Source organism: Megascapheus bottae, chromosome 2 (genome assembly GCF_031878675.1).
Source record: "Megascapheus bottae isolate mThoBot1 chromosome 2, mThoBot2.hap1, whole genome shotgun sequence".
NCBI lineage: Eukaryota > Metazoa > Chordata > Mammalia > Rodentia > Geomyidae > Megascapheus > Megascapheus bottae.
In genome coordinates this window covers 31988911-32011277 of record NC_143510.1, presented here as the reverse complement: position 1 = coordinate 32011277, position 22367 = coordinate 31988911, and the positions used below count along the sequence as shown (strand labels likewise).

The 22367-nt window shown below is 45.8% G+C and overlaps 1 protein-coding gene across 2 annotated transcripts in view; it reads left to right on the top strand.

The window, feature by feature from the left end:
* The window catches only part of Prickle2 (prickle planar cell polarity protein 2), a 179089-nt gene that overhangs the window by 131886 nt on the left and 24836 nt on the right, over nt 1-22367 (top strand). For both annotated transcript variants that reach the window (XM_090323515.1, XM_090323526.1), the window contains exons 4-7: nt 1533-1670; nt 2474-2677; nt 4542-4728; nt 9091-9981. In XM_090323515.1, the coding sequence (XP_090179641.1) occupies nt 1533-1670; nt 2474-2677; nt 4542-4728; nt 9091-9981 (1420 nt within the window). The remainder of the gene's footprint in view (nt 1-1532; nt 1671-2473; nt 2678-4541; nt 4729-9090; nt 9982-22367) is intronic.

The window sequence follows — 22367 nt, the reverse complement described above, 5'->3', positions numbered from 1 at the left end:
TGGAGCTTTATGAGCTGGAGGGAGGTGTCTTTCTTCAAAAGCAGGCCCATAAAATACCACTAGGGAACTTTGTGTTCTGGACTGTTCCGGTCACTGTAATTCCCTTTCTGAAACATTCCCACAGAGACTTTTTTTTTCTTTTTCTTTAAAAAAAAAAAAGAACCATCTGTTTACTTGAGGAAGGGATGTGTGATCTGTTCTTTTGTGCGTTTAGTGGTTTATTTTATGTCTATGCTTCCTTAATAAGTCTCTATTTAGATTATTACCCAGCGGGCTGACTCAGCCCATTTGACATGGCTCCTTTTGAAAATAAATGATAATGAATATTCAAGCATATATGTTTTTCATTTTCTTTTGTCCCAGATAAGCCAATTTTGGTAGATACAGATGATCTGGTTTCCAAACTAGGATACAAGGTTTTCCTGTAGCCATCTTTGTGACGGGCATCTGGGTAGCACTGCTGGTCTTTCTCATGTCCAGTTGACTCCTGCCTAAGATAAGACAAAGGGTGGAGATGGGTGTAGAGCTGTGTGGTGAGATGGGAACATGGTAGTAAATACTTCTCACCGATAACAGGGTTACTCCTGTTGAAGCTGCATTGCATTCCTGGGATAGAGAGGTTGAACCATGAAGGAGAAGGTTCAGTCTGGTGCTAGCAGGTGTCTCTTGGCTCTCTAACACATCCCAGCCTACAGGTTTAAATAGGAGCATCGGTATCTCCTGAGGACAAAGTGGCCACCTTCCCCCAGATTCCTAGTAGTAATCCAGCCCTGTCATTTTGTTCTCGAATTCCAAGATCCCCTTCTAGTTATTCCAGGTGATCCTTTACTTCTAGGCATGATATACTTTCTTCCTCCTCCTCCTCCTCCTCCTTCCTTCTCCTCCTTCCTTCTCCTCCTTCCTTCTCCTCCTCCTCCTCCTCCTCCTCCTCCTCCTCCTCCTCTTCTTCTTCTTCTTCTTTTTCTTCTTCTTCTTCTTCTTCTTCTTCTTCTTCTTCTTCTTCTTCTTCTTCTTCTTCTATATATATATTTTGGGAGTTTCTTTGAAAGTGGATTTCTTTTAAAACTACCATTACTAATTATTCAGGACTGGTCCAAATGCCCAATATACAGAGAATACCTGGTATCCAGGTGACCCCACAGGGCCTTCCCACAGCTCCGTCACTGCCTGGGGACCAGCGCCAGGCTCCACTTACTTTTTGCTGCCACCAATTTACGTGGATACTCATGGGTATAAAAGGAAGAGAACATCCCAGAATAGGACAGGCACTTGAGCCACTCCAGATGATTGGGTGTAAGTGTGGTAAGTGAGACAGAGGGCTAGCTCCAGAACCTTCAGCCTGCCAAGACTTGAATTCCAGAGTTCAGAGGCTTCAGTAAGCAGTGTGGCTTAGCACCATGGTCAGAGGAGGCTCACCAAAGTCAGTCCACACTTGGGGTGGGCACATGCCAGGCAAGGGCTATGAAACCAAGATGGAGCTCGTGCCAAGAGAAAAACACATGAGCTTCAGGATCCATTCTTTGTGTGTTCAGGTCCGATACTGCAACTCCCTGGATGAGGAGGAGAAGCGGGAGCTGAAGCTGTTCAGCAGCCAGAGGAAACGAGAGAATTTGGGCCGAGGGAATGTCAGGCCCTTCCCTGTCACCATGACAGGAGCCATCTGTGAGCAGGTGAGCATGGATGGCATGGGAGGAGGCACGGGGCAGGGTGCTCTCATTTACTTGTTTGTCCCTCATTTATTTATTAAGTACCTGCTGTATGCCTGGTTCCTAGCTAGAAATGAGCAAAGAACATGAGAGCTTAGTCTTGAGCTGTGAATGAAAGGGCAAAACCAGACAATAAATTGAATCAATAGAAAAATAATACAAGCTGAGCTTTGGTGGCCCACCCTGAAAACCCTAGCTATCCTGCCTTGTTTCTTTCTGGGAAGAAATGCTACAAAAGGAGATGGTAAGGGAAATGGAAGAGACAAAAAAGCCTGCCTGAAAGGCATTGGGAAATGGAAGACAATCTGTAAATACAGATAGGATTTTTATTTTCTTTTGGTGCCCAGTCCTCCTTTGGTTTGCTATTACCGACCAGCCCCGCTGAATTCCCCCTCTCCCTGGCTTCCCCAAACCCAGCCTGGTGTTAAACTTGACATTGCCTCAGCATGCAGTATGGAGTGTGTAGGAGAGGGTGCATCCTCCCTGCCCTCACCTCCACCTCAGCCACTTGGCCTCCTGTCCCCCAAGTTCCTGTGTGCTCCTATGCAGGCCTCTTTCTATCCCCTCACCCTGCTTTCCTCTCTTCTCATTTTATCCTATGTAAGGGGAGGGTGCAGGGAGAAATCTGTCCTGGGAACATAATGCAGAGTATATGGTGACTGGCATGGAATAAGGGCTTGGTAGCTGCAGGTTCAGGTCCTGGCCACTTCTGTACAGCACAGAGGGCTACCGTCGGCCATGGGCTGATGCACCTGTTTCCTTCACAGTGCGGAGGGCAGATTAATGGCGGAGACATCGCTGTGTTCGCCTCAAGAGCTGGCCATGGCGTTTGCTGGCACCCGCCCTGCTTCATATGCACTGTCTGCAATGAGCTGCTGGTGGACTTGATCTACTTTTACCAAGATGGGAAGATCTACTGTGGCAGGCACCATGCCGAGTGCCTGAAGCCCCGCTGCGCAGCCTGTGATGAGGTCAGACTCCCTTCAGGGGCTCCCAGTCCCCAGTCACTCAAGAGTCTTGCTTCCATAAACTTAATAATAATAATAATAATAATAGTATTAATAATAATGATTAGGGGTTGGGAATGTGGCTCCATGGTAGATTGCTTGCCTAGTCTGCCTGAAGCCCCAGTTCAAATTCTCAGTATCACATAAACAGAAAAGGCAGGAAGTGGTGCTGTGACACAAGTAGAAGAAAGCTAGCCTTGACCAAACGAAACTTAGAGACTGTGCACAGGTCCTGAGTTCAAATCCCATGAATGACAACAATAAATAAATAAATAAATAAATAATACTGCATTAAAAAAAATAAAAAAAAAACACATTGTGAAGCTTTAGATCACAGCCCAAATCCTGGGAGTGGTCACTGAGAAACAAGTGCCTCTGTGCAAAACTCCAGGGGACTGGTTAGTTAAAGGATAATAGATGGCATGATTTGATTGTCTTTCTGATTCCCAAAGTTCGGAGTGAAAATTCAGGTACTCCATCCAGATGACTCTGCTTCTTGCTCCAGGAGGTATTTGTATGTGCAATGTCCACTAAAACAGAAGAGATACAGGACCTCTTCCTGGTATCCCAAGGACTCTATTTTTTTCTAAGGCTCTATCTTTTTCCCCCTATTAGGTCTTTGATCTCTAACAGGTTTTTTATTTAATGTGTTTCAATAGTTGTACAGTTTTAATTTAACATCTCAGTTTATGAATACACTGTGTCTTGGTTGGCATCTTCCCTTCCATCATTCTCCCTGTCCCCAACCTCAGCCATCCCTTCAAGTTACCTGGCTCCATCTTCACACATGAACATGGAATATTATGCCTGTAATCACCAGTTCTTCCTCATTTCTTTCATCTACTTACCCTGCTTTAGTTAGATTTATATATGTGGTGGAGGTAGGGAATCAAATAGACTTATTTGTTTTTTTCTGGTAGAAGATTTTGAATTCATGCGAAGGGGTGCTTTATCACTTGAGCCATACCTCAGTCTGTGTTTTTACTTGGGGATATAATCTACTAGACTCTTCAACACAGGATAACTTCGAACTACTATTCTCTGGATCTCAGCTTTCTGAACAAATAACATTACAGGAATGAGCCACTGATACCTGATTCCAAACTGATTCTTTTTACATGAGACTTCCTGTTGTCCTAGCCTCATTTGCTGGACTGTTTCCTCATGGATTCTACCCTGTAGTCTTTTTGATAATCAGTGGACCATTATGAATGGATTTATTCCTAGACTGTGAGTTTTGTTGTTAGTACTTTACCTCAGTTCTTATCTTATAGTTTGGTAGTATGTTTTGAAAGCTGTGCTTTCAAAGTTGAAAACAATTCTATATGAGAAATTGAAACATGAAACACTTGTGAGAGCCAGATAGGTACTATAAATGAGCATGACTCATTTTGAGACACGAGGGAAGGGTGAAGGATGTACCTCTGTGAGAGAGAATGGATGTGGTAGCTTTTTCTCTTGCTTAGTATTGTCGTGTATGGTATATACACTGTGGTTTAAAGGAACAGCTAGCATTCCAGCTGTTGATAGGACATTCTCCACTTTAGAAAATACTGAATCCAGATAGGCACGGCCAGTGAGCACATGACCTATCTCTTCCTCATCCTGCTTTCTAGTCTGCAGAGTGTTCTTACCCTTATTTAAATGTAGCTGAGTTCCTCCCTGGTGCCATTTTGAATTGTGTTTCAGGCAGGTGCAAATGCAGAGCTGCTTTGGCAAGACCTGCTTTTTGCCCTTTTATTTTAGACCTCCCACAGTTCCCCCTCCTTGGAGGTGTATCTACAGTGGCCTGGTATCAGACATTCACCATCTGGCTTCCTCTCTGCAGATCATCTTCGCTGACGAGTGCACTGAGGCCGAGGGGAGACACTGGCACATGAAACACTTCTGCTGCTTTGAGTGTGAGACAGTGCTGGGGGGGCAGCGCTATATTATGAAGGAGGGGCGACCCTACTGTTGCCACTGCTTCGAGTCCTTGTATGCGGAATATTGTGACACCTGTGCCCAACATATAGGTGAGTGCTTGGCATTTTCAGCTTGGTTTTCTGAGACTGGATCTCCCCTAGAACCCCTTTCGTTGCATGTAATAGAAATCTAACTCATACTAGCTTAAGTGTCAAAAGGGAATTTCCATGTCTCATGTAACTTGAAAGACCATGGAGCATGTTAGCTTCAGGAAAGGATGGATCAAGGGTTCCAACAGTCTTTTGTTTTCTGCATTCCTGCTCAGCTCATTGCATTCAGGAGCAAGCTGACCTCTTCCCTCACTAATTATAAATTGTAAATACTTGAATTGTCACAAGGAGATGTCCATAGTATCTCTTCCATTTTCCCCCTGATCAGAATCTTATCAGTCCTCCTTGCCTGTGCTCTTACCTCCTCGGTAAGAGTAGGTGATACACCCTCTCCCTTTCATGCCCAACCTAGAACAAGTGAGAAATCGGCAGAGGGACAAATCAGTTGACCCTTTTGGTAGAGGGGAAGCCCAGTAACTTCAGGCAAGCATGATTTGATTTGATTTTATTATTTATTTATTTATTGCCAGTCCTGGGGCTTGAACTCAGGGCCTTAGCGCTGTCCTTGGGCTTTCTCAAGGCTAGATCTCTACCACTTGAGCCACAGTACCACTTCTGGCTTTTTTCTGTGCACGTAGTACTGAGGAATTGAACCCGAGTCTTGTGCATGCTAAGCAAGCACTCTACCACCAGGACATGCTCCCGGCCCAGCCAAACATGATTTTAAAGCATCAGCAAAAGTCTCAATGTGATTGGGCACTGGTGGTTCACACCAATAATCCTGGCTGCTTGGGAGGCTGAGATCTGCAGATCACACTTGGTTAGATCTCCAGTTAACCTATAAAACACAGATTTGGAGGCAAGACTCAGGTGGTAGAGTGCCATCCTTGAGAACAACAAAAGCCAACATAGATAAATACAGAGTAATTCAGAGTAAGAGACATTGCTTATAACTCTGAAACCCAAGATGGTAGAAATCACTTCACCTTTGCAAGTAAGAGATTTGTTCTACCATTCAACAGTGGGTACCTTGTCTTTTCTGGCCCCCTTGCTTTAAAAAACAAAAAACAGGTTGGCAATAGATTAATGTCTGTGATTCTGGCCTGACCCTCCTATGTCTCGTGGAAGTCTATTAGAAGCTTGCTTGGAGTCAGACCAGGTGGGCTTTCAGTAGAATTCTCCTTTGCTTGCCTCCTAAACTCATTTTTTTTGGGGGGGAAAAAAAGCCCATCCATGTTTTGCCAGCAAAGGGACTGTTGTGACCTGAAGTACTGTAGGCTGTTCTTATTAAATCACTGCTTGTGATGTTTCTTTTTGAATCCACATTTCTGCAAAACATAAATTTCCTGCCACAGCGAGTCTGCTCTGTATCTCAGGCACACTTCAGTCTCTGGGTGACTTACCTCCAACCACACTGTACAAATATTCCATATTTATCCAGCCACTTGGTGCAGGCCCTGCATCAGGCAGCCGTTGCCAGGGCAACGGGACTTTAGCCTGCACGCAGCAAAGTAAACAGTCCTGTAAGCTGAGTGCGACTGTGGAGGCAGCAGACAGACAGACACCCTTGGAGAACTGCTCCAGGGACTTCAGAGAGGGAAGAGGGAAGGGATCACTCCACTCAGATGTGGAGCGCTAAGCCCTTTTCCAGATGTCCCAAGTTCAGGAGCAGTTCAGAGCACAGTCTGACATGGTTGATGTTTATCAGGGAGCTAGGATCCAGTGCTGCCTGCCGGGGCCACTTTGTAGCATTCCTCCCCTCTGTTCCCTCCGCCCCCCTGTCAGCCTCCCTCTTGGAACCCGGCCTTTGTACAGCCTGAGCTGTTTGTTTCCTTGCAGGAGCAGCTGGGGGAGGACAGGTTGAGGACCTCACTTCCCAGACTCTAGGGAGGCACCCAGGCTGCAGCTGCGTGGATTGTGTGCTGAGCAGCTGCCTGCAGTCAGGGACCCATGACAGCCTGCACCCAGCTCTCAGATCTCTTGTCACATGGGAGAGGAATGGAAAGGGGCAGAGAGAAGGCTGCGTAGCCCCAGACCTCACTCTGAGAGAACAGGAATGTGAGGGGCATCCCTGTCCCTTCACAGATAGGGAGATTCTAGCCTAATACAGTAGAGGAAGAATAGCTGAGAATAACAGCCAGCAAGCAGCTATGGCCCAGCAGCCCAGGGCAAAGCCAGTGCTCACACTCAGTTAATCCTCACACAAGTTCTATAAAGTAAGGAGGGTTATCTTCTACATGGCAGCTCTGGGGAGACCGAGGCACAGAGAGATGCAGCTAGAAGATGAAGCTAGAAAATGGCAGAGCTAAGACCCACCGAAAGGGATACAGGTGGGATCAATGTCCTCTTAGATAGTCCAGAATTGTACATGCCCGGGCCACCTGGCCCCCTCCTCAGAATGAAGTGTGGGTGGACTGTTACCTCTGCTGGCGGTTCTCACCTGTCACCGCCCACTCCACTTCACTGCTCCTGGAAGCCCTGTGTACACAAGTCTTGGGAATTGATCCACGTTTCCATCATGCCCTCGTGGCTTTTCCCTCACTTTCTCTTCATCCTTAGGGCCACACCCCTGTACCATGCATATGTGGTGAGGGGGTTTATCCATTCAGTATGGGAATGGATGATTCATGGCCTTTGGGCATCAGACAGTGTCTTCCTGCAGAAACTTCCATCTCTGACCTCATAAAGCTTTCCTTTAGAGAGAGAGGGGGGGGGGGGGAGGGAGGGAGGGAGGGAGGGAAGGAGGGAGGGAGAGGGAGAGGGGCAGAGAGGCATACCAGTGCATACATATGCTGATGGCATGATGTCAACCAGTATTGAGGCTATAAAGAAAAGCACAGTGCAGTGGTTATGATTGTAACCCCAGCTACACTGGAGGAAGGGATAAAACCAGCCCTGAGCAAAGTTTGTACAAGACTCAATCTGAAAAGCAAACTAAAAGTGAAGAGATACATGGGACATGTGGTTTAAGTAGTAGAGCTTTGCCCAGAAAGCACTGGGTCTTGAGTGTAGTCCCTAGACCTGAGGATAGGCGGCAAGTGGGGAATTTAGCTGATAGGGATGGAGAGCAGCCAAGGCTTCTATTAGGGCTGGCAAGATTTCTTCACTTCTCCAATGCCTGTGAACATTGTGTTACTCAGTTTTCACCACTGTGACAAATACCTGAGAGAAACAACTTAAAGGAGGAAAGATTTGTGTTGGCTCATCATTTCAAAGGTTCCATTGTTTCTGGGCCAGTGGTAAAGGAGAATATCATGATGGAACAGAGCTCTCGAAACTCATGGCAAACAGGAAAATGGGAGAGTAACGGGAAGGGGATGAGTGAGTAAAGGCCCATGCGAGACACATACTCAAAGACCCTTCTCCCACAACTACCCACCCCCTAGATACCCCAGTGGCTGCTTCTTCCAACTAGGCTCCAGAACCACAGTTCCACAACCTTCTAGTACTCTACTCATATTTTGACTCTATCAGTGGATTGGTTAATCAATGAAGGCAGAAACCCTCATTGCTGATGCTGATTCAATTACTAAGGAAAACTTCCACTATGTACAATGCTTTTATCAGGGACCAAGCCTTCAATGCGTGCATGTTTAGAGGAACAGTTCATATCTAAATCACACCAAGCAAACACATAAGTAGAGTAAATGGGACAGGATTAATATGATAACTAGGGGCAAGATTTCTGGCAAGTTACTTAATCCTATGTGTCTCTGTTTTCTTCAGTTGAAAAAGGAAAAATTATCCTAGAATCCTATGTCAAAGTGACTAAGTGATACAGATAAATGTTTAAACCAGTGCTTTATCATATTAAATGTGTTATAGGTTAAGTACTCCCTGTGTAAGCGTTAGGGATATCTTTGTGAGATTTTGGAATATTTGTATACCCATGAGATACTTAGAGAATAGGATGCAAGTCCAAACAGTTTATTACCTAGGTATATCTATATATTCCTATGCATATAGCCTGAAAATAATTTTATATGCTATTTTAAATAATTTTGTGCATGAAGCAAATTTTTATTCTGTGGAATTTTCTGTGTGTGATGTCATGGTGACGCTCAAAGTGTTGATATTTAGAGCATTCTGATTATTCCGTCTTTGAAGTAGGACTTCTCAATCTGTCTTACTGTTTGCAGCATTCCTGAACTGCCCTTATTAGATACACGTAAATTAAAAAGGAGCTGACTGGGAGATTAAGTTGAAGTAAGATGTGAGTACCATTGATGTTGGAACCCTGATCACTGGTTGATTGACACATCACACATTTTGTCATTCTGAGCCAAACCAAAATGTTGTGCTTCTCATGGCAGTACAGGGCTCTGAGCAGTTCCTCAGCCTCTTCTCCGTCTCATTCTCCAGGGATCGACCAAGGTCAGATGACATATGACGGCCAGCACTGGCATGCCACTGAGACCTGCTTCTGCTGTGCTCACTGCAAGAAGTCCCTCCTGGGGAGGCCATTCCTGCCAAAGCAAGGCCAGATCTTCTGCTCCCGGGCCTGCAGTGCCGGAGAGGACCCCAATGGGTCTGATTCTTCCGACTCAGCCTTCCAGAATGCCAGGGCCAAGGAATCCAGACGCAGTGCCAAAATCGGCAAGAACAAGGCCAAGACCCAGGAGACTGTGCTGAACCAGCATAGCCAGCTGCAGGTGAATTCCAACAGGCTGTCCGCTGATGTGGACCCCCTGTCACTACAGATGGACCTGCTCAGCCTGTCCAGCCAGACACCTAGCCTCAACCGAGACCCCATTTGGAGGAGCAGGGATGAACCCTACCATTATGGGAACAAGATGGAACAGAACCAGGCCCAGAGTCCCCTGCAGCTCCTCAGTCAGTGCAACATCAGAACTTCCTACAGTGCCGGAGGACAGGGGGCCGGGGCTCAGCCTGACATGTGGGCCAAACACTTCAGCGGGAATCCCAAGAGAAGCTCATCCCTGGCTATGAAGGGACATGGTGGCAGCTTCATCAAGGAATGCCGAGAGGACTACTACCCAGGGAGGCTGAGGTCCCAGGAGAGCTACAGTGATATGTCTAATCAGAGCTTCAGCGAGACACGAGGCAGCATCCCAGTGCCCAAGTATGAGGAAGAAGAAGAAGAGGAGGAGGAGGAGGAGGAAGGGAGCCTGTCCACTCAGCAGTGTCGGACCCGTCATCCCATCAGCTCCTTGAAATACACAGAAGACATGACACCCACAGAGCAAACCCCTCGAGGCTCCATGGAATCGCTGGCCCTGTCTAACACAACAGGTAGGTCCTGCTCACCTCTGGGTGCTGCTGCTGGTCCTCAGGGTCTTAGTGTGGTTTATGCCATGTGTCCCCTTCTCTGACAGGCTGTCAAGCAAGGTCAGCCCAAGTCTCAGATAGCTTCTATCTTTGACAGGATCCCTATATAAGTGGAGCTGAGTGTGAGATTGCATGCCTGGGCTGTATGGAGTAGATGGAGGTGGGGGAAGGGGAGGAAGGAAGAAAAGCAGGACTGGACCGGGCTTGGGGAGGAGTCAAGTGAAGAAACATATCTAGTCTGGAGTCTGTCTTCGCTCTGTCCCATATGGGCTCTGGATGCCGAACTTGTAGCATAGTTCGTTCCCTCTTGTGACAAAAGCACTACCACCATGTCTGTCTTTAGCTTTGGGCTGCTGCACCGTGACGAGGGTGAGGTTGTGGAAATGTGTGTGAACCAGGCAATTCATGTTGGCCAAAGACACCAGTCAGGAGAAGAGGCAGCAGTTCCTAGGAGCAGGTGACCAGCTTGCTATAGCTTGGGATACCATAACATCCATGGCTGTTCTGAACCCTGATATTTCTCAGGGCTCCCATTTTAATATGCACGTAAAGACTAAAAATCCACAGACTGTCACATGCATGTCATCACCAGCACAACTGGTCACAAATGTGATCACAGTTATGAAAATTAGATGTGGGTAATGTGGCGCCATCCACAGCATCATCAGGATGGACTTGCCATTGCAGTGACAGCCAGCAGCATGTTCAGTGGGGTCATCTATAGCAGGGCATATAGGCCAGACTGCATGCTGTAGGAATCACATGGTGAGTCTTTTTTTGTGTGTATCATGTACCACCATGTATCCATCCACAGTGGTCCAAAAATAACAGATTTTCAACACCAATCGTTTGAGAAGAGTGCTCTAAAATGCTAAGATCCTCCTGTCTCTGTCTTTCCAATATCTGGAATTACAGGTTTGAACCCCCATGCCAATTCTAGGTGTTCATATTTTTCAACTAACACACAGCTCTTACCACATTATCATACATGGTTTGGAACAATTCCACAAATATTAGGTGGCTTGTCACAATACTGTAAGGGAAGCAGACAATGGTCATTTTTTGAGCTTATGACATTGAGAAATAGTGAAACCTGAGGCAGTATTCCAGTGCCTAGTGGGGAGGGGGAGGCGGAAAAGAAGGAGTCCTTCCTGAAGACTGAGAGATTGCCCAAGTCACCCATGTTTTAGGGGGTAGAACAAGGATTTGAATCAGTGCCTCTGACTCTAGCACCATGCTTGCCCTTAATTACATCAGTCTGCCAACCTATCATGACCCCTGCCTTGCCTAATATTATAGTATTTCCAGAGCACTTACAATGTGGATTTCTTTTTAATCTGTGGAATTCATTTACCTTTCTACTAGGCAAATGAAAGGTATCTATGGACCCCAGGATGCTTTCACATCTGTGTTTCCTGTTGTCCCAGAGGACAAGGGGCTGATATCCTCACTTCTACGTTTCAGATTCAAAAAAACAAAAACAAAACAAAAACCAGAACTGTGGTGATAAAGCATCTTTCCTAACGTCATAGAACTGAGCAATTAATGGAGAGTGGTAACTCTCTGGCTCCCAGCCCAGGCTCTGTTTTTCTTCCAAGATTGATGTGCTATAATCATATCAGAGGCCAGCAGGTAACTATGTGCGTCAGCCTCTGAGGCTGAGCTTCTCACAGCTGCATCGTCTGTATTAGCATCATCCATTGCAGAGCTCATTGATTAAAACATGGCAGCCCCTCTCTATGTGGATCTTCAGCTGCAGAAATCTACAGAGGCGGGGCCTGGGAATCTGCATTTTGAATAGCTTCCTGCTGATGCAGACATTGCTGGGATGGTCTGCCTGTCTATCTGTCATAAATCTCACTGCCTTACACAAACTTTCCTTAGAAGGAATGTGTGGGATGGGAGCGGGAGAGCGAGTCTTGGGTTTGGGATGTGGGAAGAGTAAGAAAGGACACAAAATCTACTCATACAGAAGAGATCATGGATTCCCTGGGGATCCCTTCACCTCTGGTTTTAGAAAGTAGCCTGACTTCTATCCGATAAAACCAAGTGGGGGATAAAAACAGACCTGAAGTTGGTACTGTCTGCTATGGCAGCTCCTAGCCACACGCAGCTGTTGAAACAGAATACAGCTAGGTGAAAGGAACATTTTAGGCTCTCTGTTGTACTGGCTCAAGAGCAATGGGATGAGATTTAAGGTTCATTTCCTCTTCAAGGCTAACAGCAGCCTTGCTGGACAGTGTTGAAGACCACAGTGAGCTCTTGGGCTTACAGTCCTCTTACTTGTCTCTCTGGGAAATCTTGACTCTCAGTTGATGGTTAGGAATCTGGCGTGGAGACCCAGCCTCCAGGGTTCAGATCTTCCCTGCATCCATAGCCTCAACCAAGTCACGTAATTTTAAGAAATGAGAATTCAGTGACTAACAGTTTTCCCTCTATGGGGTTTTATGAGAATCCAACCACAACTTTTTTTTGAGTCCATTAATGTAGTCTTTGAGACACAAGTCCTCTGTAACAGATACTTGATGCCTTTAAAAAATATATTGTTGGGGCCAGGAGTTTGGCCTAGTGGTAAAGTGCTTGCCTAGCATGCATGAAGACCTGGTTCAATTCCTTGGTACAACATACATAGAAAAAAGCTGGAAGTGGTACTATGGCTCAAGTGGTAGAGTGCTAGCCTTGAGAAAGCCCAAGAACAGTGCCCAGGTCCTAAGTTCAAGCCCCATAACTGGCATATATATATATATATATATATATATATATATATATATATATAAAATTGTTTCTCTGCCCTGTCTCACTGTGCTTGCAGTGCTCCCCAGCTGGGAAGGTTTTCATTTCAGATTTTAAATGTTCTTGTGGATCCCTGTTTTCACCTAGGGAAAAGACAGCACAAGAACTTGAGAGGTGAGAAGTTAGAGAAATTCGATGAGAAACTAGAGAAATTAATTTTATGCCCTTGTGTTTCCATGAACCAATCAGATATGGCAGTCTGTCAGGGAAGTGGTGGCTACCAATTTATCACTGCCTTTTGTATCTTACATCAGGGATGTCTTGTTAATTAGACTCGGGAAAATGGTGTTGGTCTTCCTGCCGTTAATCTTTACTGTTGCCTTTGGATGTTCAGTAGTTTTCTGAGAGGACATTGTTCTGAACTACATACCCTTCAACCCCAGAGTCACAGTCTGACTAACAAACATGTCTTAGTCAGAATGACTTGGTCCCTTGCCAGAGGATAATGGATCTCTTTTAGATTGGTACCTAATGTTACTGAACAAGTCTGTGTGCTTCACCTGGCACAAAGCACAATCTTTTCTTGTGGGTAGCACTGAGAAACCAATGGCTCCAGTGGCTTGCCAGCCCCTGATCCATCCAGGCCCTGGCACCTTCTGGGTTATTGAAAACTAGGGGAGCATGTCCCTTTCCTAATACTCACCCACAGTGACTCACAGGCTCTAGTAGCTTGCACATACCACGCTGTGTTAGATGTGAGAGGTTCTTTAACCCTCCTATCCCCAAATGGGCATTGGACCCAGCTGACAGCTAGGTGATCATGGTCTGTAAGATGACAATGATGCACGCACTTGAATTGAATGCCAGTAATGTCCTGGGCACAGTTGTAAGGAATCCATGTGACCCAATACTTAACCATCACCACACTCTAGACATAGACACAACTGTTGTTCCCATTTTACCAGATGGGATAAGTGAGGCACAGAGAGGTCCTGCAGCCTCAGGCCATGCTACTTGAAAGTAGGCATTGTGGCTTTGTCTGTGCCTGTGATGACCACACTGTGGCACCTGTGAATGATGCCGCTACTGCCACCACCACTACCACCACTGCTGCTGCTGCTGCTGAGCATGAACAAGAGCATGAGTGCCATAGCAGACCACTGACCATGACCATGACCTGGCACGCAGAGGCTTTTACACATTACTTCCCTTCTACGTCATATAACAACCCTCCAGAAAACTCTGACTTATACCCATTTTACACATGAAGCACACCAAGGTTTGTGGAGGTTGCAAACTTTCCTGCCTGTGTCACAGACAAGTAGAAGGTCACACTGTGGTTGCCACAGGGGCCAGGACTTCATCCAGGTTGGGGTAAATCGCAGAACCCACATTCTTGATTGCCGTGATCTGCATCTTCTCAAGAGAGGTGATCATCACAGTGTGTATCTCCAGAGTAACAGCAAGCCCCACGATAGCTGCTTCATTGGTGGGTCAATCTGACCCTGGCAGTGAAGCAGCGGAGTTTGAAGCAGCCACGGAAGTTGCCATGCTCAGTTGTCAAAAGACAAGAGGCCACCACAGCCTGTCCAGACTTGGTGCCCACGCTTTGGGGCACAGATGTGACAGAAGGCCAGGGATGAGGCTGAGAGGCAGAGATCAGAGGTCAGGTCATACCCTAGGACTAGAAATATGGTAGAGGGCCAGGGTGTGGGGATTATCAGAGGCCTTAGCACGACCACTGCTGGACATGGGGAACTGATACCTGGTGTAGAATGGTGAGGCCGGCAGTGTGGTCAAGGGATGGTTGAACCAGCGAGCAGCAGGAGCTACAGGAAGGAAATGCAGGGGTGGGTAAGGACAGGGAAAGGGAAAGATGATCTGTGCTCATTCAGTGATCCTTCCATTCATTCAACAAGCATGACAGGAGTGCCTGCCCCGTGGCTGGTAGCAGATGGGGAGAGAGTATGGGCTTAAATTGGTCTGTTGGAGTTAGAGGCTAGATTTGGCAGTTTTGTAGCTAAGTGATCGTTGTCAACCAGATGATTTATTCTGTGCCTGAGTGTGCTCACTGAAGTGGAATGGATTGCTATGGGAATCCAGTGAGTGAACTCCTGTATGGAAGCTAGAGTGGTTCCCAGCACTGTAAGTGCTCGTTGAATAGTGGCTGCTATTAGCATCTGTAGGACCCACAGCCCACAGCCCATGCGTGGTGCTGAGGAGGCGGTGCTGAGCCCAAGTGGACCTGAACCCTCTCTTCTTGAGTATCCTTGTCTAGTGGAGTGGAACTTAACCTCCAGCTGTGCCTTGCAAACTCAAACCTGCGGAAAGTGAAGGACAGGAAGCTATGCAAAGGGGAACGTTGGCCAAATCAAGGAGGGGCCCCCCTGATCATTGGAATAGGGAAGAGGCATTCCCATAGCAAGAGCAGCACAGAGAAAGGCCCTGTTGTAGGAGGATGGTAAGTATGACGGAATGAAAGAAAACCTTGTGGTTGGATAGACCACAGTGAGTTATAAGACTAGAAAAGAAAGGCACAGATGGTTTAGAGACATTTTAGGACTACTTTAAGGGCCATGGAAAGTTTTTAAAAGGTTAGGCCAAGAAGGGATCAGAGTGGCACAGTACGATGTGTACTCTAATGAGATGAGAACTTGATCAGAAAAGTAGACAAATGTAAGCAGGGACTCCCTTAGGAACTAGACCAGGACTGGGCAAGAGGAAAAGGTGCAGCAGTCAAGCCATAAACAGAAATGTAAGAGAAAACCTAAGATGGTGTCTTGGGAGAGAAATTAGCAGAGGCTTGCAGGGTCCCTGGAGTCAGGGGCCAGAGATCTGGAGGAAGAGAAATTCCTCAAGTCCTGGGTTTGCATGCTTGGTGATTATTGAAGCATCAGCTCCTGGTGTCTGTGTCCTGTGTGTCCTTGACCTGGACTTGAGGAGATACTGTTGGAAGAAAGGTCAGAATAGGCTTCTTTGAGTCAGCAGTGTATTATGACAAGTGTCTGGTCCTGACATGACTCACATCCACGAAGCTGAGGAGTACAACACTAAGGGAGGGAGGGGACATTTTTCAGTGTGGCTGGCAAAACTGGAGAATTTGGAAACAACAGTGTGAGCTTCTAAAGCCAGGACCTGAAATAGTTCACTTTACCAAGAATGTCTGCAATGTTTTTCTAATCCTCATAATGTAAAACAGTTGCATATTTAATCTGGGGATGGAATATGTGTCCTGTTCCTCTGCGGGGCTTGGATAGACATCTTTTAAACCCAAATATTTTATTTAAATAGCTGGGTAAAACCTCCTAACCAGCTGGCGCCTGGTAGTTAGAAGGCCAGAGCACGCACAAGAGCTGTATAGCTCAAGTTCTTTTTCTTCTTCCCCTTCCCTGGGTAAGTTGTATGATTCAGTCTAAAAGCCTGAACTTGCTCCACTTGAGTCCCATCTATTGGCCCTAGGGTTTGCCTGAGAGGTACTTGGAAAAGCTTTGAGAGCATCATTGTCTACTGGAGTTGTAGAAACCTTCTGTTTGCCAGTGTTTGAATCTTAGCTCCAACAGGGGCAAAGGATTTTTGTTGTTGTTTCTGGTTTTGGTGCCTGTCCTGGGGCTTGAACTCAGGGTCTTGACACTGCCCTTGAACTTTTTGTTCTCAGTGCTAGTGCTTTCCCACTTGAGCCACAGCTTTACTTCTGTCTGCTTCTCCTCCTCCTCCTCCTCCTCCTCCTCCTCCTCCTCCTCCTCCTCCTCCTCCTCTTCCTCCTCCTCTTTCTTTTTTGTGCTTAATTGGGAGATAAGAGTCTCATGGACATTCCTGTCCTAGCTGGCTTTGAACCATGATCCTCAATCTCAGCCTCTTGTATAGCTAGGATTCTGGGCGTGAACCACCAGCACCTGGCTGGATTGACCTCTTGATGGAACAGATTTCTGTTCTCTGAAGAGCCCAGCTATTTGAATTTGACATTGAATATCCATTGTGTATTCAAAGTTCTATTCCCTGGCTGGTGTGAAGCTGTAGTGCTCTAGACAAGGGTTTTCAGATTATGGAGATGTTTGGGAAGGGTAAGTGAATAGAGATCTACCCTCTCATTCAGTGTTTGGAAAATGCCTGACAACATTAAACTGGTCCCATGGGAGTGACTCCCTCTGTGGTCCTCAAGAAGCTGGGCCTTCTTGTTGGTATTTTGGGTCCCAAATACCAATCCCCTTCTCCCCTCCCCACCCTGCCCCAAGCCACAGAGGAGGAGACAGATAAAAGTAAAAAGAGTGAAAGTCATGGGTGAATTTCTCCTTCATTTCTCTTCCTAGGTCAGATTTCTGGTAGAGGAATAGCAGGCAACCAAAGAGCACAGCAGGTGACAAATGGAATGGAGTTGAGCCCAGAGCAGCCAGGACACCCATGATACATGTCATGGTCTTGCTGACATTTTCTGGGTCCAGGGCAATTTTCCCTGTGTCCTGGTTTCTGATCTCTGTTGAGGCATATTTATAACTTCCCTGGGCGTGTGCAGCCATCCGTGCCCAGGGTAAGTAGCCATGGCTGCTGACAGAAGAGAAAAGATTGCTGATTTTATTCATTCTATTACTGAAAAGACAATGCTTGGAAAATTGAGTCAAGGTGATGGCAGCAGGAACGAGGAAAGTGACATGCAGGGAATGGAAAGATTGTTTTTTTTTCTCAATATTACGTGTGCATTTCTGTTAGGACATTTGATTTGGACTCTCCCAAAGGGACATGAGACAGCTTTTGTGTACTTGAAAAGGACATTGGAAACCAGGTTTTCATGATTTGTTTTTATATATGAATAATTAAGAAAATGTAGGAGAGAAAAATTAAGAAGAGATAGAAGAAGAAAAAAGAAACACCATTTGTTTGATGTTAATATTTTGTTGCTTTTTCTAGTTTCTGGTATATTATTGGTGCATTATTATTTTTTTCCTAGTGTCACCATGCTCAGTATTTATCTTCTGAATACGTTTGTCCTGTCTTCTTAGCTTTTCTTCCTGACTTTGGTTACCATCATTTTTAGTGACTGCATGAATAATTTGTTCAGTGGGTGTTTCTACATACTCAGAATTGGGCATTTAGGCAGTTTAGGCTTCTTGTTTGCTTTTGTTATGTATTTTGTATTGTTTTGTGCAGGTGGTATTGGGAATTGAACTCAGGGCCTCCTACTTGCCCCATACTAAGTGCTCTATAACTTGACTCTTTCTACCAATCTTTTGGCTTTTTGTAATTTGTTTTTTAGAGTTTTGTTCTTTTTTCCAGGACCAGTCTTAGACCATCATTCATCCTTCCTTACTTTTTTTCCTGCCTGCCTGCCTACCTTCCTTCCTTCCTTCCTTCCTTCCTTCCTTCCTTCCTTCCTTCCTTCCTTCTCATTTATGAAGATCTGGAATTACTGGTATACACTATCAAGCCCTGCTCATGTACAAATCATTTAAAAATGATTTGTAGTTAAAATTTAGGACCTTTTCTTTCCTTATAAACATAAGAAACCTTTCTAAGTAGCTTCCCTCAAAGCTCTCAAGTCCCTGTTCTTTCACATGCTGCTAGCACATATGGCAGCATGAGTCCTGCTAGCCCATCAATGCCCACCACTGCTAGTCTTGCCTTTCTTTCCAAAGCAGAGGCCTGACTTCCCTCTGTGTGTGCATTCTCTGGGCTTATCTTTGGACTCTTCTTGGAGTCAGCTGCCCAGCCTGGTCAAAGTAGACCCCATCTTTGTGTGGCCATCTGCAGGAGTTCAGTGTTGGCAGTGATTGTGCTCTGCCTGGAATGGAGGATGCAGTGCCTTACCAGCGTCTTATCCTGACATGAGTAGATTTTCTTAGCACTGCCTTTTAAAATAAGGGTGCAAATTTTAGGAGGTACAAGAGTCCAGGTCAGACTTTACTGGTGTCTTTTCTTTCTGAGGGTTGCCCTGAGAGGAGAGGAGACCAGGCCCGAGTAACGTATCATTTCTGGTTGACTCCTGAGGCCTATGTAAATTGATAACAGGAGGACTTCCCTTTACCTGAGACAAATGCTCTTCCATGAGCACTCACCCAATTGCAGGATGATCCACATCCGTGGTACCCAGTAGGATTGGGTCAAGGGTCAGGGAAAGTGATGGCGCCATGAAGGGGACATTTGACAAGTTCAAGTGTTACAACTGTAGGGTCAGAACGCTACTGGCTGCTAACAGGCAGAGTTCAGGGAGCAGCTGGCACTCTGCAGTGCATGGAAGAGCAGCCCCGCCCCCACCCAACAGAGAATTATCTACCACCAACCGTAAACTAGCAGTGCCAATTAAAAATGAAATGTGGCCTAACCACAGGGAATTCCACTGGCAATCACCAGCCCCCAGTGTAAATCATTCTGGATTGAACCAGAGGACAGCGTGGTATGGTGGGAGGCTTCCCCCAGTAGACATTCCAGAAGTCAGAAAAGGGAGACCTGGAAATCTGCTTTTATTCCTCTGACTCTAGCAGCACTCTTTGGGAAATGATGTTTGTTGGTTTGAGAATTGGAGATAAGACACTGTATTCCTGGGTCTAAACTCAGGGTCTCACACTTGCTAAGCAACTGCTCTACCACTGGACCAGGCCCCTAACCCTTTTTGATTCTGCTGTTTGTTTGTTTTTTCAGATAGGGCTTTATATTTTCCCCTGAGCCAACCTAAGCTACCTACATCGCTGGGATTGCAGATGTGTACCACCATGCCCAGTCCTAGAATGTTTGGGGGCCAAACTGACCTCCTTGAAATCCTGCCACCTCTAGTCATGTGACCTCAGACATGGCTTACCTCTCCCCCGCCCTCAGTTTGCTGATCTCACATGCCACATGGAGCCACATGGATGGTAACTCAGGTAGTCCTCCTGGCACACATCACTGCCTGCCTGGCGCCTGGCAACCTCAATATTAGAGAGTTATTATTAGTTTTATTATTAACTACCAGGGTATGGACTTGTTTATACCTCCACACACCTTTTATTTTTGCCTCAGCCTATTGCTCACTTACCAGTGAGAAGGAAGATGGAAGGGAGCTGGAGTATTATTAGAACAGGCTAGGAAGCAAAACGCAGAATCAGTGGGTGAACGTGAGCCGTGGCTGTCCTGGAGTTGGGGTTGTGATCTTGATCAAGGCTGTGCCGACCCCACAGCTGTGCAGCAATGCCACTGTGGAGCTTTCAGGACGAATGTGCAGCCTGAAAGATGAGCCCTTTCTCCCTGGTCTGGTTTCCCATCTTGTCTGAGCTAAAAGAGACTACTAGAATCTGTGACCTAATTATCCCCCTGTCACACTTATTAATGCTAATGGAACCCAGCCTCCCTCCTGGAGCGAGAGAGTCTGTGTCAACTTACCCAGGTCTGCTTTGCAGTGCCAAGTCCTCCCCCACCCCAACATCAATTAACTTCTCTGAGAATCCCCATTTGCCACAGCCTAGAGGAGTACATTTGTCCTTTGAGATGGCAGATGAGAAATAAGCCCACCTTGGGACCTCGAGCAAGGAGGACGAGACTCCACCATGGAAACTTCTCCAGTGGGTACATTATCAGCTCCAGCGTGTCCAGCTGCACCCACCTCTGTAGGGAAAGGGAAACCTTCAGTCCTGAGGAGCCACCCATCAGCTCCTGTTGATGTCTGCACCCCCAGTCTCACCACAGATCTGTGGCTAGCCAGGCCATCTGTCATCCAAGCATTACCTCATGAAACCATATTTTAAAGCCCCAGGCCCAAAGTCCAGGAGTCCCAAGATAGGTCTGACCACTCTCCCCTTTATGCCAAACAAAGAGACATGGTGAAGGAGAGAGAAAAGGGATGTGTGACAAGATAGCCACAGGGCAGCACTTCAATACATTTTCAAGAGTCTTCTGAGGTACAGACATTGGCTTTAGGTTAAATAGGGAGAATATGGGACAGGAAGTGAGAAAAGGCATTACAGTGAAGAGTCCCTGAGCATTGCCCAAATCCTTGCCCTTGAAGGAGTTCCAGAGAATTGTTACCTCTTTATTCTTGACACAGAACAGGAGCAAGTTGCCTGGTGGGTGATCTTCGGGGAGCTGTTTCCTTTAAGGTGGTAAGAACAAAGCAGTACCTATTAGAGGGGTGGTTCACCTTCCACACAAGGTGCTTATCAGTAGATCTTTGTCTTTCCCTCAGGAGCCAAGGTGACTGTGACAGGGAATAGCTCAAATCACAGGCCACAGATACAATGTCCTTTTTTTGGGGGGGGAGGGTTGGGAGTGCTTTCGGTTCATTGATTGACCCTGAAAATGTATCTTTTTAAAATTTTAATGTATAGAGGGGTTACAGTTATATTCCCCAGATAGAAGGTGCATTACTTCTCACACATTGATACTCCTTTTCATGTTTTTGTCCCCATTTCCCTCCCCCACTCTCTCCCCTCATCTTTTTCCCCCTTCTATTTCAAATAAACAAATAAACAGATACTGTCACAATGTGAGATTAACCAAAGGGCAACACGAGAGAAGAGAAAAAAACCCAGCATAGTACATTAGAACAACAGTCACTCACAATTAAGCTCTTGTTTCCATTTCCTGGAGGTCCAATAATTTGGCCTCATCCTATATGGCTTTATGTATTTAGGGTTTGAGCTATTGTAATCCTCTGCTAAGAGAGTCCAAGGTTTGTACCAATTATTATAAATGAGGGAAACCATTGAGCCTATGTTCCTTTGGGTCAGGCTTACTTCACTTAATATGATTTTTTCCAGGTCTTTCCATTTCCTTACAAATGGCGGGGCGATATCGTTCTTTCTGACAGCAGTATAGAATTCCATTGTGTATAAATAACACATCTTGTTGATCCAGTCATCTACTGAAGGGCATCTGGGTTGGTTCGATATCTTTGCTATGGTAAATAGTGCTGCAATGAATATAGTTGTGCTAGTGGACCATTGGGTAAATGCCAAGTAGTGGAATTGCTGGGTCATAGGGGAGTTCTATGTTTAGTCTTTTGAGGAACTACCATACTGCTTTCCATAGTGGCTGAACGAGTTTGCACTCCCACCAACAGTATAGTAGTGATCCCTCCTGGCCACATCCCCACCAGCATCTGTTATTAGATTTCTTAATCATGGCCATTCTAACTGGAATGAGGTGGAATCTTAGAGTTGTTTTGATTCGCATTTCTTTTATGGCCAGAGATGTTGAGCATTTCTTCATGTGTCCATAGGCTATTCTTATTTCTTCTTCAGAGAAGATTCTCTTTAAGTCTTTAGCCCAATTTTTAATGGGATGGTTGTTTCTTTGGAGATTAGTTTTGGAGTGATTCAATTTTTTGAGCTGTTGTTATATTTTAGATATGAGGCCTTGTCCTTTGTATGATTAGTGAAGAACTTCTCCCACTCTGTAGGCTTTCTAGTTAATTTGCTAGCTATGTCCTTTGCCATACAGAAGCTCTGCAGTTTAATGCAGTCCCACTTATCCAGACTTTCTCTGGTTTGTTGTGTTTCTTGGTCCTTATTAAGAAAGTTTCAATCTGTGCCAAGGAGACCTAGTGTATCTCCTATTCCTTCTTGTAAAGTTTTCAGTGTGTCACCTTTTACCTCCAGGTCTTTGATCCATCTGGAGTTAATTCTAGTGCAGGGTGACAAAGAAGGATCTAACTT